Genomic DNA, 16652 nt, shown 5'->3' on the forward strand with positions numbered 1-16652 from the left:
AGGTGCTGGCACATCCCCTGAGACTGAGGCCTCAGAGGGGACATGTCAGAGTGGGACCTGAACCCAGTCCAGACGATCGCACCTTGCCTATGGCTGACCCTCCTGTGGAGCTCGGGTCCCTGCCTCCCAGCCTCGCAGATGGCCCAGTCCCCAGCAGTGGTGCAGCTTGGCCTCTCTTGCTCCACAACTCCTTGGCACCAGAGGAGGGGAGGGCTCTGCCCTGGGTGCGGCAGGGGAACCTGGAGCTGTCGCTGGGCCCCACAGCCCAGCCCAGCCACTGCTGCGTTGGGGGTCACATGCAGCCACCTGACCACCTGTGAGGATCTGCTGCTCCTCTAGGCCTTTTCCCTTGCTCGTACATGGACAGGAATTCTAGTTTCTTTTAAAGAATGAAGGAAAGGTCACATAAGTCCTTTATTACTTTCTACATTTGGAAATCAAATCGTGTCAGGGGTGGGGAGAGAGGGATGGTGCTAGTAGCAGCAGCTGAGGAGTTCCAGCAATCCTCTCTGCGGAGGTGGTCAGCACACCCTCCTCCAGAGGGCGTGTGAGGGCCAACGCACTTCTAATCGAGAATATCACCGAACTCCAGGTTGTCCAGCTCATTCTGCATGTGGTCGACGTACTGATTGATCTCCTTCACGCGCTTGCGGTTCCTCATAATTTCATCCGTGTGAATCTAGGAATGAGGGAAAACAATGTCCCTAATTCAGATCCTAAAGTAACATCTTCTTCTGAGTCCAGTGTGAGGGAAGGGAGGGTGGTTGTTCAAAATTTGTATAGTTGAAGTTCCTCATTTACTTTACTGCCCCCCCACCACGTGTCGATTATATACTTGAGCCACCTCCTGTCAGTTTGTCTGTGGCTTGCACTGTGGTGCCTTGCGTGTTGCTGTGATACTGGAAGCTATGCCACTGGTGTTTCAAATACCAGCAGGGTCACCCATGGTGGACAGGTTTCAGTGGAGCTTTCAGATTAAGACAGACGAGGAAGAAAAGCCTGGTGATCTACTTTGGAAAATCATCCAATGAAAACCCTATGGATCACAACAGAACACTGCCCAATATAGTGCTGGAAGATGAGCCCCCTAGGTTGTAAGGCAACAATGGACTCAAGCATACCAGCGATCATGAGGATGGTATGGGACTGGGTAACATTTTGTTTGCTTATACATGGGGTCACCATGTTTCTGAGCTGACTCGATGGCTCGGAACGGCAACAAATATTTGAGGTAGGAGTTAGAAAATGAAGCATGTGGGCTTTAACGTCTCTACCAATTGCCGTCAAGTTGATTCCCACTCATAGCAACCCTAGAAGACAGAGTAGAGCTGCCTCAGAGGGTTTCCAAGAAGCAGCTGGTGGACTCAAACTCCTGACCTTTTGGTTAGCAGCCATTGCTCTTAACCACTGCACCACCAGGGCCCCTTAATGCCTCTGACTGGGCAAAATTAGGTCTTCAGTGTAGAATGCTACAATCCATAATTTTATTTCTTGAAAATAATGTATACTGCCTAGGGAGAATTCCCACCTTCTCTCTGGCTGGCTGCTAGGGAAACAGGCCGAGCCAGCTAGAGCAGGTTCACTGTACCCACCTTGTCCACCAACTGCGTGCACCAGGAGTTGACTCTCGTGACCAGCTCATCCTCCCGGTTGTCGATCTTCAGGAGGTGGATGTCATGTGATGCCCCAACAGCGTTCACAATTGTGTCTTTGTCGACAAAAAGCTAGTGAGAATGACCAAAGAGATGGTGGTGTTCCACCCTGAGCACGATGTTCATGCTAAATCAAAAAGGGAGCCCAAGTACCCCAGTTGGTGTAGGTGCCACCCATCTCGCACATCCTGCAGGTTGCCTGCAGGTCTCAGTGCCTCCTAGACCCGAGCAGTTCCAGACCAGTTATGGGGAAGGGCAAACCAGGCTGCTGAATCAGAAGCCCAGTTGTAGCAGGTTTTCTCCTGAAGAAGGCAGGTAGCAGCCCTGGGTGGGCCACAGCCAGGAAAGCTCCTCTTCCCTGGTTGCTCCCAAGTCTGACCTGCCGAAAACCTTTGCTGGCTGGTGGGGTATGGAAAGCTGGTCAAGGGGCTCAAGGCTGCTCCCTGAGGACAGAGGGTCCTGCAAGGTGACAGGTGCTTAGACCATGATTGTCTCTCCACTGCCCCATGTTAACAAAGTCAAATCTCTGGCTCCATTTGGTGTTTCCTTGTATCTTCACTTGTTCCTGACCTTGTTTTCTGTCAAGAACAACTGGCAGGTTCTAGGTGTTCAGACTATGGCTGTTGTGTGCATGTGGTGGTTGATTACCGAATGGAATTATCTCCTGGAGCTAGGCAAGGCTGCTTAAGCATTTAGCAAGCAGCTGCTTCCACTTTGAAGGGAAGGTGCTTTGTGACGCCCAGGATGGCAAAGGACCTGAAAGTATTCTCTATTGCAGAGAGGACCGCAAGTCCACTTTGTGTTGTGTTTTGGTTTTTCATACAGTAGTAGTTAACTTAACGGTCTCCAGAATATGTTCTGTAGAATCAAGATGTTATTATTTCTGCAAAAAATAAATGTATTCTTGTCAAATATGTTTGTGAAATCCTACACACCTGTGGTAGGCTGAAAAAGTGGTCCCCCCAAAATATATTCACTTTTAATCCGCAGAACCTGTGAGTATTACCTTATATGGCAACAGTGAATATTATCTTCTGTGGCAAAAGATGCGACTGAGTTAAGGATCTTGAGAAGAGGCGCTCATCCTATATTTTCCTGGTGGGCCCTGAGTGCAGTCTCTCTCTCACATACACGGAGGAGGAGGCCATGTGACCACAGGGGCAGACATGGAGTGATGTGGCCACAAGCCCAGAAATGCCTGGAGCCACCAGAAGCTGGAAGAAGGAAGGAAGGATTCTCCCCTAGAGCCTCTAGGGGGAGCAAGGCCCTGCCAACACCTTAATTTTGGACTTCTGGCCTCCAGGACTTTGAGAGAATAAATCTTTAAGCCACTAAGTTTGTGGTACTTTGTTATAGCAGCCACAGCACGCAAAGCATTTTGAAGGTTCCAGAAAGTTCTGCAGAAAACAAATTTTTCAAACTTGGTTTCTCTCAGTTTTCTGACTTATTTGGCACAGACTCCTTTTCAGAGTAATACCATTAACAACTTGCCGGGTGCTGGCTTTCCATGGAATTCCAGGTGGGAAAAACCAGGTTAGCTGATGTGGGCAACGGAATGTCTGGGGAACCAATTAGTAGAGTCACGCTAATTGACCTATAAAGACCTGTAAAGCCTGCCTTCCTGAGAAACAGGACAGGAACACAGGTGGTCATCCCAGTGAAGGTCTCCAGCTGTGTTTTAGAAAAAGCCACCATTCACATCAATTCCTCATGGAAGATCCCCCTTCTTCATTTTAAAAACCGGGTTACAGCTGTGTCTTAGTCATCTAGTGCTGCTATAACAGAAATACCAAAAGTGGATGGCTTTAACGAAGAGAAATTTATTTCTTCACAGTGAAGTAGACTAAAAGTCCAAATTCAGGGCATCAGCTCCTTCGGAATGCTTTCTCTGTCTGCCTTCTCATCAATCTTCCCCCAGACTAGGAGCTTCTCCGTGCAGTACAGGGACCCCGGGTTCAAAGGACTCGCTCTGCTCCTGGTACTGCTTGCTTGATGGTATGAGACCCCCCTGTCTCTCTGCTTGCTTCTTTCTTTTGTATCTCAAGAGATTGCCTCACACACAATCCAATCTTGTAGACTGAGTCCTGCCTCACTAACACAACTGCCACCCATCCTCCCTCATGAACAGGATAAGAGGCAGGATTTACAACATATGGGAAAATCACACAATTTACCGAGAATCATGGCCTAGCCAAATCTATACACACATTTTTGGGGGGGACATAATTCAATCCACGACAAGCTGATATCCTTAGCCAAGAGGAGAAATCTTTCCCCCAACTTTTGCAGACGTGGAAAACAAGCTTTGTAAGCAGTGACAAGAGAAACTGAAGTCTACTTAGAAAGGTGAACGGTTAGATAGAGTCTGTTATGAAAAACAGTGATATTGTAAAATACAAATTAAAGGTCTGGTTTAAAGAAGTGAGATAAAAACTGCAAAGTTGTTTCTAGACTTCGGGTGGCCCAGAGTGCTGGCTCTTCTTTTCTTCTTGGAATGGTTTTATGTGCAGAGGGCTGCAGGTCCCTTTCTAGTTTCTGCAGGGGTGAAACCATGGGGAACGCAGGCCACCAGTGATGGCCCCAAGTGGCCTGCCACTCTGTGGTACTGGCTGGCCTTCCACAACAGCAGCCCTGATCATGGGAAAGAGCACATTTCTTTCTAAGCAACTTCTTGTGGGGAGCTTTTGAGAAGGGCACAACTGGTGCTTACCCCAAGACCACTGTGATGCTGGTGGTCTGAGTATTTGCTGCCCCGTTATCCTGTCACCTGCTCAGAGTACCTGATGGCACCGTGGTTCCCCCTGCTGCAGAGATGCCCTGCCCCCAGCGTGGCTGACATGGCAGGGACTGGACTGGTCAGTCTCCTGTGCTGAGGGAGCCACCTAGGTCCCACCCAGTCCTCATTATGGCCCCCCCACATGGACTGCAGCCTGAGCCCCGGCCAGGCCTTGTTACTGCCCCTGTACATTGACCAGCTGGAGTAGCTCTCGGGGTTTTGCAAGTCCTTCCATGGCCTAGGCTCGGGCACTGACCCTGCCTCAAAGCTGGACACCGACCCAGGTGTTCACAGCCCTCGGGAAGGTGTCTGGCTTTCCTGCCACCTCTGCCACTTGATGGAGACTTATGGCTGGTTTTGTGCTCCTGCCTGGTCACAGCCGCACCGGCCTCTGTCTAGGGCCCTGTCACACTGCCAGGTTGGGGCTTTCCCTGGGCTAGGGTTTTTGCTCTCTCTTCTAACACCTGGCAGGGCTTACAGATATAGAGTTGGGACAGGCTTGGCATTAGCTGGTAACAGTCACTCAGCTGAATGAGAGGAGACATAAAGAGATAGCTGACCTCACAGAGTGCCTTTCTGATCAGGATTTGCTCATCGATGACTAAGTTCTCACCACAGGCCCTATCCCGCATCTCAACATCCCCAGTCTTGCTACAGACTCAGTGGACATTTGTCAAAGCTTCTGAATCAAACTATCTGGGTTTGGTTCACACAACGCCACAGCTTGTGTCCTTGGACAGATTACTCTATTGCTCTGTACCTCAGTTTCCTCATCTGTAAAAAAGGGAGCCATCATGGTACCTATTACTTCCCCCAGTTAGGACAAACTCTCCTCTCAGAAGATATGCCTCGTTTTGTTGCTTACATATAAGGAGACCTAAGAAACAGTGTAAGGTACGCGTGATGTCTCTTGCTGCAACCGTGAAAGTTCCCCAAAGGGCAGAGGTGCACCCCAGCCGACAGAGGCAGGCTCTCCAGTGTGCTCGGCCACCCCCGAGGCCTCAAGGGTGGTACTCCCGGCAGGGAGCTTAGACCAGCCCTGCAGGCAGGCTTCAAGGCAGCTCCTCATGTCAGAGGCAGACCTGCACTACCCATGATGCCATCCTGTGGTCTGCAGGCGGGGACGGCCCGTGCTGCTGCGAGGCTGGCTCAGGCACCGCTCACTTGAATTTTAATCCAGACTGTTTCTCACGGCTGTGTGACCTTGGGCAATTTACTAAACTTCCCTCAGCCTCAGGTTTACCATGTTTTCTCACCTGTAGGGGGCAGTGGTGGTTCAGTGGTAGAATTCTAGCCCTCCATGCTTTTTTTTTTTTATGCAGGAGACCTGGGTTGATTCCCAGACAATGCCCCTCAAGCACCTCAACCACCCTCTCAGTGGAGGCTTGTGTGTTGCTACGACGCTGAACAGGTTTCAGCGGAGCTTCCAGACTAAGATGGACTAGGAAGAAAGGCCTAGTGACGTACTTTCAAAAATCAGCCAATGAAAACTCTGTGGATCACAACGGTCCAATGTGCAACTGATCACGGGGGATCACGCAGGACCAGGCAGCATTTCTTTCCATTGTGCACGGGGTTGGGGGCCAACTTGGTGGTGGCTAACAACAACAACATCCCATGTGTAAAATGGGGATGAGCACAGTGCCTCCTGTGCAGTGGTATTTGGAGAAGTCAGTGAGGTGGCGCATGACCATCAGGCTCAGACAGTGCCCAGCCATTGCTCAGCGAGCCCTTGGCGAGGTCAGCCTCCTCCCTCAGCAGGTGGCTGGTGCCCCTCGAGCCCAGGAGCACCCAGGTGTCAGATGCCCAGGCAGAGCCAGCTGGCAGTGGAGAAGTGCCGGCCAGTCTGTCTTTCTCTTCCTGTCCAAGGCATCAGGAAGCATACACATTTCAGCCCTATCCTGCTGGTTATCACAGGCCCCCTGCACTGACCATCTGCCATCCCAGAGTGGGCTCTTGCAGGCAGCCTCACTTCCTGGCTCTGGGAGATGGCTTCTCCCTGAGTCTGGTCAGCAACTGTTAGCAGCATTTAGCGAGTATTTAGGGAGAGAAGGCTGGTGGCTCAGGCTTCGTGATGTGTGGCCCTGCCATCTGCAGCTGGCTGGGGTTTATCTTGGCCCAGCAGGCTCTGAGCTGGGGATGCTGGCCCTCTGTGTCTGCTGGGCTAAGCTGCACCCACCTGCAGGGCAGAAGCTCAGGGAGTGGACGCTCCGGCTTGCTCGGTCCACAGCCTACCCCGACTCCACACTGTGCTGTGCCCACTGCTGCTGCACCAGGACGGTGGTGAGAAACCACCCCGGCCCCTGCAGGCTTCCTTTGAGTGTCCACAGAGAATCAAAGGAGCACGTTCATGTGAACAAGACCACAGGAAGCAGTGATGGGTCTGGGACCAGGAAAAACAGGTGTGTGAGAGATATGAGGCAAAGGGAAGGCCTCTCCAAGCAGCTGACATTTGAGCTGAGCTCTGAACTACAAGGAGGAGCCAGACACCCGAGCCCTGAGGGGAGAGGGTCTGTTGGACGGAATGTCAGATGGAAAGGCTGGGGCAGTGCCCAGACTGAGGCTGGAGGTGGGAGCCACAGGGAGCACAGGGGGAGGCACAGTGGGGCGGTGGGCAGCCACCCGAGGGTTCTGTGCACTGCACAGATTATCTGGTTTGGCTGCCGCATGGAGAATAGCCTGCAGGAGATCATGAGGAGGCCATTTCAGTGGTCCAGGTGAGGGGTGACATGGCATGTCTGGGGGTCGGCAGGAAGGAGATGGGGAGAGGTGAGGAATGTGGCAGTGGAGGGATCAGTGAGTGAGGGACACAGCCCTGACAGGAAGTATGGCCTCAGTGCTGAAGGCCCCAGTGCATCCCATAGCACAGGCCCAAGGAACAGGGCCGGGCACAGAGGATGACCCTCTGACCTGCTGACCCACTCACTGCAGCGTGTACTGGCAGGAACGGGACTGCACCACGCTGGGTCAGAAACAGTGCTTCGCATCACATATCACAGAGGGGCAGGACCCAGGAGGCCTCTGGGGGAGATCTCAGAAAGTACCAGAGGCCCCCAGAGAGGTGAGGTTTTGGAAACCACCTAACTTCTGTACACTCCTGTCTAACTGGGCTCCGTGGTGTCTGCCAGTGCTTTAGTTCTCAGCCCCCACCCTGCAAAGCAGGCCACTGTCCTTTCTGCAGATGAGGACCCTGAGGCTCCGTGAGATTCAGTCCCCTGCCCCATGCCCCATGGCACAGCCCAGCTGCTCACCGCACGGACATCGTCAGGCAGGTCTTCATCGAGCTCCCCCTTGACGATCTTCTCAAGGGTGTTGATGGATATCTCCAGGAGCTTCTCATGGTGGTGGCTCTCTAGGTCCCGGCACTGAGCCATGGTGCACCATGAGTTAAGCAAAGGAGGGGCAGCAGGTGGGCACAGCCCTGACGGGGTGGGGGCTCTGATGTGAGCTCAGCAAGGACAGAACAGGCTCTAGGGGCAGAAGGGCGTGCTCTAAGCCATACAGGGCCACCCAAGGCCAACACGACTCCCAGCGCACGGATATCCTCATACCCCATCTCTGTCCACCATCACCTCTCTCCATGCCTACCACCACCTCCCGCTGGACCTGTCCCACCTGACTGCCCCTTCCTGCAGCAGCCAGAGTGAACTTTCAGAGGTGGCGACAGACTGGGTCTCATCCACTGGCTTAGAGCCGCCCATCACTTGCACTGTTCGCACCCTCCACTTGGCCTAAGGCCTAAATGAGCTAGTGGCCTGCCAGCCTCCTCTTGGACAGACTTCAAGGTTTGTGCTCAGGGCTCTACCTGGCCTCTTAGGCCTCCCTTCAGGTCTACTGGCTTGGTGCCGCTCACCTTGCACCTCCATTGCCACTTGTCACATCTATAACTGCTGTCCCCTGCCTGAGCGCCCCTCAGAGGCAGGAGCCAGAGGGTGCTTCTGGGGCAGAGCCCAACCATTTGCCCCGCCTCTGCCTGCACAGCAGGGCCCTGAGTTCATCAGCAGAAGGGTGGCCATGCCCCAAACACCAGCTCCTATCCCTGACCTTTAATCTGACAAGCTCATGTAAGTAATCTGTCAGTGTCCTCCAGGTGGAGGTGCCCTACACTCAGCACTTATTTGCCCACCAAACTCGGCATGCTGGCGATTCCGGAGTGTTGCTGCCTATGCGTGACACCCACTTGGAGATAAGCACACCGGGACTCTCCCCACACAGGGCCACACTGGGCATCTGCACGGATATTCCAGCAAAGCCATCATTGTGCTGGGTGTCTGGGAGATACCCTTGGACCCTGCATCTTTTGAACATTCTAAGGGGTTGCCCAATCTTGAGCCTTTGAACGTAAGCTTTTTCCTTGGTGAGAAACAGGAGGTTTGACATTTCTCTACTTTCCAAGGTGGAGGTTCTCACTAAATAGGATCCTGTGTGAATTTAAATATCATCTTGGTGGAGGTGGAGCTCTTCCTGCAAGTCAGTTGTGGGGAGTGGCTATTTCTGGTAACGGAAACTATAAAATGCTGACTTTTTCTACCTCTGTCTAAACCTCCTGTTCAGGGTGCTGGTGTCAGCGGGAGGGGCAGCTGTGGGACCTGCAGGAGGTCACCTGGAAGGGACCTGCTTACTTACCTCCTGCCTAGTCTGCTCAGAAGCTTCCCTTCCCCTGCTCCTTGCCCCCTGGAGGCGGGAATGAGGGGCACTGGAACCGCTGGGATGACCCCACAGGCCAGCAGCACCTGGCCTCCCCATGGAAGGTCTGCATGGGAAGGATATAGGCTTTGGACGTTTTCGATAAAGAGTCCCACCAAGTCGACGATGTTCCTTTCAAAAATGTTTATCGTCTCCTGGGCATGATAAAGATGACAGTTAATGCTTGCATTTAGACTCGAGGGTCTGGAGTCAGGGCAGGAGGTACTGCTCAGAACGCAGCAGCAGCTGGGCAGCTTCTGCTCTCCAGCTTGGGGGTTCAGGCCCACTTCCACCTCACTGGGACGCTGTGGGCAACTCCACCTCCTCCCACAGATGCCACTCTCTGGCCATATCAGCTCATTCACCGTGCCCTGAATGTTCACTGCTTTCTCCTGGCCTTTGCCTGGCCTGGTCCCTCTGCCAGGAACCCCCGTCCCAGTCTTGCCTCCCTTGGGTCTACCACAGAGCTACCCACCTCAGTGCGCCTGCTTATCACTAGACAGAAACAGTGCTGGAGTCGCCACCCAGTTCTGCCCCACCCCTTCCTTGCAACTATGGGACAGTGTTTAACCTGTGTGGGCCTCATGTCCTCATCTAAAAAATGTTTTTTTTTTTAACATACTGCCTGGTCTCACAGAGATGTTATGAGGCCTTAAGGAGTTATTTCACATAAAGTGTGTGGCAAGGTGCCTGCACAGGGAAGCCCTCAGGAAAGCCATCACCCAGATCCTACACAGCCGCACCCTCTGCAAGGCATGCCCCTGTGCCTCAGGGCACCAAGGGCCTGCGTGGGGTTCAGTGGGCTGGATGTGCAGTGCAGATGCCATCCTAAGGCTGCTGCCCTGCGTCCCCCCCATGGGTCATCCCCTGCACAGATGGCTCTAGACCCCAGGAGATGCAGGCAGAATCTGGACGAGGCCTGTCTGCAGGCCAAGCCAATTACACATTTCTTAACCAGGTGTGAATGTGGCTGTGATGTATACAAACAGTCATTGGAAAGTACACTGCACTGCAGCTTCTTGGGCCCTGGCAGCACAAGCACGCCCCGCGCATGGGCTCTGGGGAACATGTGGAGGCTGAGAAAGCGTCCCCTGCTTGGGAAGGTTGAGAGGCTGCCTCACGCCTCCCCGGAGCAAGCGCGTGCTGTGTGGAGAAAACCTCTGTTGTGGGACGCATGAGGAGTCTGTCCCATGTCTGGGGTAGGGACTGGGCCTGTGAGAAGCTGATTAGGTGCTATCTCCTGGCCCAGCTGCAGCAGCATCCAAGGAGGCTCAATTCATCACACCACTCAGACCCCCAGCTTGGTGAACACACATCACTCTGGCCGTGCACAGATTTTGGAGAGCAGCACTGAATGCTGAACTGTAGGCTCCTGGCCTGCTCTGAGGTGGGTCGATGTCAGGCTGGGGGGCAGGGGGGCGGCACTCTGTCTCCTGAGCTCCCAACAGCTTCTGGGGCTATACCAAACCTCTCCCCACTGGGGCTGGGACTCACCTCTCATTCTCCAGGAGGACAACCTCAAATCTAGGCTACTCAAGTGCGTGAAAAGCAGTGCCAGCTTGGTGAGCAAGACCTGACCGTGGGGCTGGCTGCGAGGAGCACAGCACAGGCCTCCAGCCTTGCAGGCTGGAGTCTACCTATCCAAGCCTTGTGGAGGAGCCATAGGCTCAGAGCCCGTGGGCTGTGGTCCACGCTCCCATCCGGGGTCCGCTCACCTCCAGCTGTTCCACCAGCTGCATCTCCAGGGTCATGAGCACGTTGAACAGCTGAGTGATGTCCTCACCACACTCCACTATCTTCATCTCAATGACAGGCATCTCAGACTCATCTCGAATAGCACTCAAGTTCTGGAAACAAAACCTGTGCTTTAGGAATCAGCAGCTAATTGTAATTAGCCCATGTCAGGTGGCAATTGGTTTTGTGGGTAAAACGTGGGCTCTGGTGTTGGATCACCAAGTTTACCTGACCTTGTGAGAGTTACTTACTGACTGTCCCTGTGCCTCGGTAGCCTCGTCAGCACCTCAAGGCACTGCTGTGATGAGCACTGAGAGAACACGCCTCAGGCTCCTGGGGCAGACCCCAGCACTAGTGGGCTGAGGGCAGGGGCTGTGGCTCCAGGGTCTGCTGGGACTGAACTTGAACCCCACCCGGGTTGCTTATTAGTACGTGACTTCTATTAGCAACTTCCATTCCCAGAGCTTCCACTTCCTCATCTGTGCTCGTGAAGTTCAGGTATATGAACACCTGGCACACAGCAGAGGCTCAATTAAGAGACCCTACAAAATGCCTGCCCAAACCCACTGCTGTCAACTCATAGTGACTCCATAAGGCAGAGCAGAACTGCCCCATAGGGTTTTCAAGACTGCCACATCTTTCTCCCACGGAGCGGCTGGTGGGTTCAAACTGTTGACCCTTTGGTTAGCGGCTAAGCACTTTAACCACTGTACTACCAGGGCTCCTTAAAATGCCTACAACGGGCCCCCAAAAACCAGTTGCCATTGAGTTGACTCGACTCACGATGACCCCATGTGCGTCAGGGTAGAACTGTGCTCCATAGGTTTTCTTTCTTTTATTGTGGTGAAAATATATTCAACAAAACAGTCGCCGATTCACCAATTCTGCATATATAATCTAATGATGTTGGTTACATTCTTCACGTTGTGCAACCATTCTCGCCTCCCTCTTCCGAATTATTCCACCACCATTAACATAAACGCCCCTTAAGCGAAAACTTCCCCTTTCCCCGTCTTGTAACCACTTTGGTTTCCATATATTTATATCCTATACATTCTTTGGTTTCTATGTATTTGCTTATTTTCTCTAAGTGAGATCACACAGTATTTCTTCTTTTGCAATTGTCATGGATTGAATTGTGCTGCTAAAGAGTATCTGTGAACTTGGCTAGGTCATGATTCCCTTGTATGACTGTATAATTGTCTACCATTTTATCTTCTGATGTGATTTCCCTGTATGTTAAAAATCCTATCACTATGATGTAATAAGATGGCTTAGCGGCAGTTATATTGATGAGCTCTACAAAATTAGTAGTGTCTTAAGCCAATCTTTTTTTTTTTAATTTTTATTGTGCTTTAAGTGAAAGTTCACACAAAAACCCATATACACCCTGCTATATACCCCCAGCCGCTCTCCCCACAATAAGACAGCACACCCCTTCTTTCCACTCTCTATTTTCGTGTCTATTCAGCCAGCTTCTGACCTCCTCTGCCCTCTCATCTCCCCTCCATACAGGAGCTGCCCACGTAGTCTCATGTGTCTACTCGATCCAAGAACCACATTTTGCTTATCCATTCATCTGGACATTTTGGTTGTTTTCACCTTTTGGCCATTGTGAAAAGTGCTGCAATGAACAATTGGTGTACAGGTTTCTGTTTTGTGTTCCTGCTTTTCCTTCTTCTGGGTATTGGTACTAGGATTGTGACTGGTGTGTCATATGATAATTTTATGTTCAAGTTTTTGAGGAACCACCAAACTGTGTTCCACAGTGGCTGTGCCATTTTACATTTCCACCAGCAATGGATGACCGTTCCAGTTTCTCCACAATCTCACCAACACCTTTTGTTTCCTGTTTTGTTTTTTTTTTGCCATTCTAATGGGGGCGAGGTGATATGTCATTATGGTTTTGATTTGCATCTCCCCAATAGCTGATGAAAGGAGCCCTGGTGGTGCAGTGGTTAAAGCGATTGACTGGGAACTGAAAGGTTGGAGGTTTGAAACTACCAGTGGCTCCATGGAAAAAAGATGTGGCAGTCCGCTTCTGTAGAGATTTACAGCCTCAGAGCTTTATTTGGAGTCACTGTCAGTTGGAATCGACTCGCCAGCAGTGGGAATAGCTAATAAAGGAGCCCTGCTGGCGCAGTGGTTAAGCGCTCGGCTGCTAACTGAAAGGTCTACAGTTCAAACCCACCAGCTGCTCTGCAGGAGAAAGATGTAGCCGTCTGCTTCCAGAAGATTACAGCCTTGGAAACCCTATGGGACAGTTCTACTCTGTCCTATGGGTCGCTATGAGTCACAATCGACTCGGCGGCAATGGGTTTTTTGTTTAATGGCTAATGACACTGAGCATCTTTTCATGTGCTTGTTGGCTGTCTTAGTTACCTAGTGCTGCTATAACAGAATGCCACAAGTGAATGGTTTTAACAAACAGAAGTTTATTCTCCCACAGTCTAGTATGCTAGAAGTCTGAATTCAGGGTGTTAGCTCCAGGGGAAGGCTTTCTTCGTCGGCTCTGAAAGACGGTCCTTGTCATCAATCTTCCCCTGGTTGAGGAGCTTCTCAGGCTTTGGGACCCCAGGTCCAAAGGACGCGCTCTGTTCCTGGTGCTTCTTGGTAGTATATGAGATCTCCAACTTTCTGCTTGCTTCCCTTTCCTTTACATCTTGTAAGATAAAAGGTGGTACAGGTCACGCCCCAGGGAAATTCCCTTTACATTGGATCAGGGATGTGACCTTAGTAAGGGTGTTATGATCCCACCCTAATCCTTTAACGTAATCTAATCTTGCCTCATTAACCACAGGCAGAGATTAGGATTTACAACACATAGGAAAGTTACAATCACAACATGGTGGACAGCTACACAATACTGAGAATCATGGCCTAACCAAGTTGACACATATTTTTGGGGGACACAACTCAATCCATGACATTGTCCATTTGAATATCCTCTTTGGTGAAATGTCTGTTCAAGTCGTGTGCCCGTTTTTTTGATTGGGTTGTCTGTCCTTTTTTTTGTTAAGTTTTACTTTAAAAAAAATTTTTTTTGGTATTAGACCCTTATTGGATATATGCTTCCCCTTAATTTTCTCCCAGTCTGTTGGCTGTCTTTTTACTTTGTTGATAAAGTCCTTTGAAAACTAAAGTATTTACTTTTTGTAAGTTCCCATTTATCTATTCTGTCTTTTGCTGCTCGTGCTTTTGTTGTGATAGCTTATAGTCCATTGTTAAAAACTGGAACCTGCAACCACGCCCTATATTTTCTTCTAAGAATTTCATGATCTTAGTTTTCACATTTAAGTCCTCAATCCATTTTAAATTGGCTTTTGCGTATGGTGTGAGGCATGGATCTTATTTCATTCTTCTGCCCTCCAGTTTCCCCAGCACCACTTATTGAAGAGACTGTTCTTTCCCTATTGAATGGACTTAGCACCCTTGTCGAAAATCAGTTGATCATAGATGTACGGATTTATTTCTGGACTCTCAATTCTATTCCATTGGACTATATGTCTATTATTATACCAGTATCAGGCTGTGGTGTGAAGAATTTAACCTAAAGTATAAACCCTGGTGGCACAGAGGTTAACGAAGAGGTCAGCAGTTCAAATCCGCCAGGCGCTCCTTGGAAACTCTATCGGGCAGTTCTACTCTGTCCTATAGGGTCACTATGAGTTGGAATCGACTCGACGGCAATGGGTTTGGTTTTTGTCTTTGGAATATGGTCTTGCTGTTGTTTCCTAAGGAGATAACGCTAAACCCTTGGAATTTCCTGAGTAACTGAGGTAACTTTAGGAGCCCTGGTGGTGCAGCAGTTAAGCATTTAGTTGCTAACCAAAATGGCAACAGTTCGAATCTATTAGCCACTCCTCGGAAATCCTATGGGGCAGTTCTACTCTGTCCTATAGGGTCACTATGAGTCCGAATCCACTCAAGGGCAACACAGTTTGAGGTGGGGGATCACGCCTGAAGATTTGTATAAATCAGTGGTGGCTAGCCAGACCAGAAAAACTACCTGGTAGCCAATACCAAGAGGTATGATTTAACCTATTATGCATACGCAATGAGGCCTCAATTCTGACTATGTAATGATTGAGGCTAACAAAGTCTCTGAACACGGAGGCTCCGAGAGCTTCCAGTGTGGTGAAGGGAGGGTGATGTCCCCTCTTTGAGACATGGAAGTTTCACATTGGGAACCCTCCCAGACCTCACTCGTGTGTCTCTTCCTTGTGACCATCCTGATTTGTATCCTTTTGCTATAATAAATTTATAATCGTAACTACAGGCAGTCCTGGGTTACAACGAGATCCATTCCTAACTGTGCCTTTAAGTCACATTTGTAAGTCGGAACAGATGCATACGGTTCTTATTTAGCCTTACTTTAATGCAAAAAAAGGCTTGAAGCCTTATCAATGATTCAAAAGCTGCACGTGCAGCATGTGAAGGTGACTGTAGGATGAAGAATTTGTTATGAGTAGGGCTTGGTTCAATAGTTTCAAAGTGAGGGCAAATCTACGTAACATTAAAGGACAAGCAGGAGTTGTTGGATGTTGGATGTTCATAACCCAGGGCCTGCCTATATATATTTTCTGTAGGTTCTATGAGTTGTTCCAGCAAATTACCAAACCTAAGGGAGTAGGGGGAGCCAGCAGGTAAAGTAAGGGAAGCCACTGGAGGCCTGTGAGCTTGAGGCTAGCAACCTGAAGGGGTAACAGGAAAACCTCGAATGAATCTGTAGCCAACAGGCCAGAAGTTTGAGGTGCTATGTGTGCTCCCCAAACTTGCAGTTGGTATCTGAAGGGTGGTGTCCTTTTAACTTATGAGATCTGCCCTAGCTTGAGTAGGCTAGGGTCAGAGAAAGTGCCACATGGGTGCCTGGCATCAGACATGATGATGTGGAAAAGTTAGGATTTGATTAATCCTCACATTCTGGGGATCAGACTTATGTGACTTTTACAAACAAACCGTTTTAATTACTGCGACTTTGTAGTATGTTTTGAAATCAGGAAGTGTGAGTCCTCCTACTTTATTCTTCTTCAAGACTGCTTTAGCTATTTGGGGTCCCTTGCCCTTCCATATAAATTTGAGGATTGGCTTTTCCATTTCTGCAAAGAAGGCTGTTGGGATTTTGATGAGGATTGCTTTGAATTTATAGATTGCTTTGGGTAGTATTGATATCTTAACTGTATTAAACCTTCACTCCATACGGTTTTCAATAGCTGATCTTTTAGAAGTAGATCACCAGGCCTTTCTTCCGAGGTGCCTCTGGGTAGACTTGAACCTCAAACCTTTCAGTTAGCAGCTGAGCTTGTTAACTGTTTGTACCACCCATGGACTCCACAACAAGCTCAGGGAGGGAGAAACACTGGGAACATGAGACAGTGCCAGGCGTTGAGGAAACAAAGCAAACCACGCAGACCCCGGTAAGCAAGTGGAGGCCAGGGGTAAGCAAATGCTGAATTGCTCAGCATTAGTGGTTGCTCACAGCTGGAGAGCAATGGGGGGTCTGAGCCTCCGAGTGCAGTAACAATACCATCACCACATACCATCTGTTCCCTAACAAAGGACCTGAAAACTCAGCTGCCAAGTGACTGCTGGATACAGTGTTTTCATTGCTATTTGGTCACGAAGAAGGACTGGGTAACTGTGCATGATTCAGTGCAGCAAATGATGTTGAGAACAATGGCTACCTTACCTGGAGAAAAACCAAGGAAAATCCCTACCTCAGCCTTATGTGCAAAGAAAGTCCTGATGGAGCAAAAATTTAGATGTAAAAAATAAGACCATGAAAGTTTTAGAAGAAAACATAA

The 16652-nt window shown here is 50.1% G+C and overlaps 1 protein-coding gene across 3 annotated transcripts in view; it reads right to left on the reverse strand.

Annotated features, from left to right (window-relative positions):
* Window positions 1–408: 408 nt before the first annotated feature.
* The window catches only part of DRC3 (dynein regulatory complex subunit 3), a 50547-nt gene continuing 34303 nt past the window's right edge, over window positions 409–16652 (reverse strand). For 2 of the 3 annotated variants that reach the window (XM_049874738.1, XM_049874737.1), the window contains 3 exons: window positions 10830–10961; window positions 9055–9269; window positions 1734–7898 (listed from right to left, as the gene is read on the reverse strand). In XM_049874738.1, coding sequence (XP_049730695.1) covers window positions 7781–7898; window positions 9055–9269; window positions 10830–10961 — 465 coding nt within the window. In that variant the 3' untranslated portion in view covers window positions 1734–7780. The other variant, XM_049874739.1, reaches the window with a different exon arrangement.

The sequence above is a fragment of the Elephas maximus genome, chromosome 2 (assembly GCF_024166365.1).
Source record: "Elephas maximus indicus isolate mEleMax1 chromosome 2, mEleMax1 primary haplotype, whole genome shotgun sequence".
In the NCBI taxonomy this organism is placed as follows: Eukaryota; Metazoa; Chordata; class Mammalia; order Proboscidea; family Elephantidae; genus Elephas; species Elephas maximus.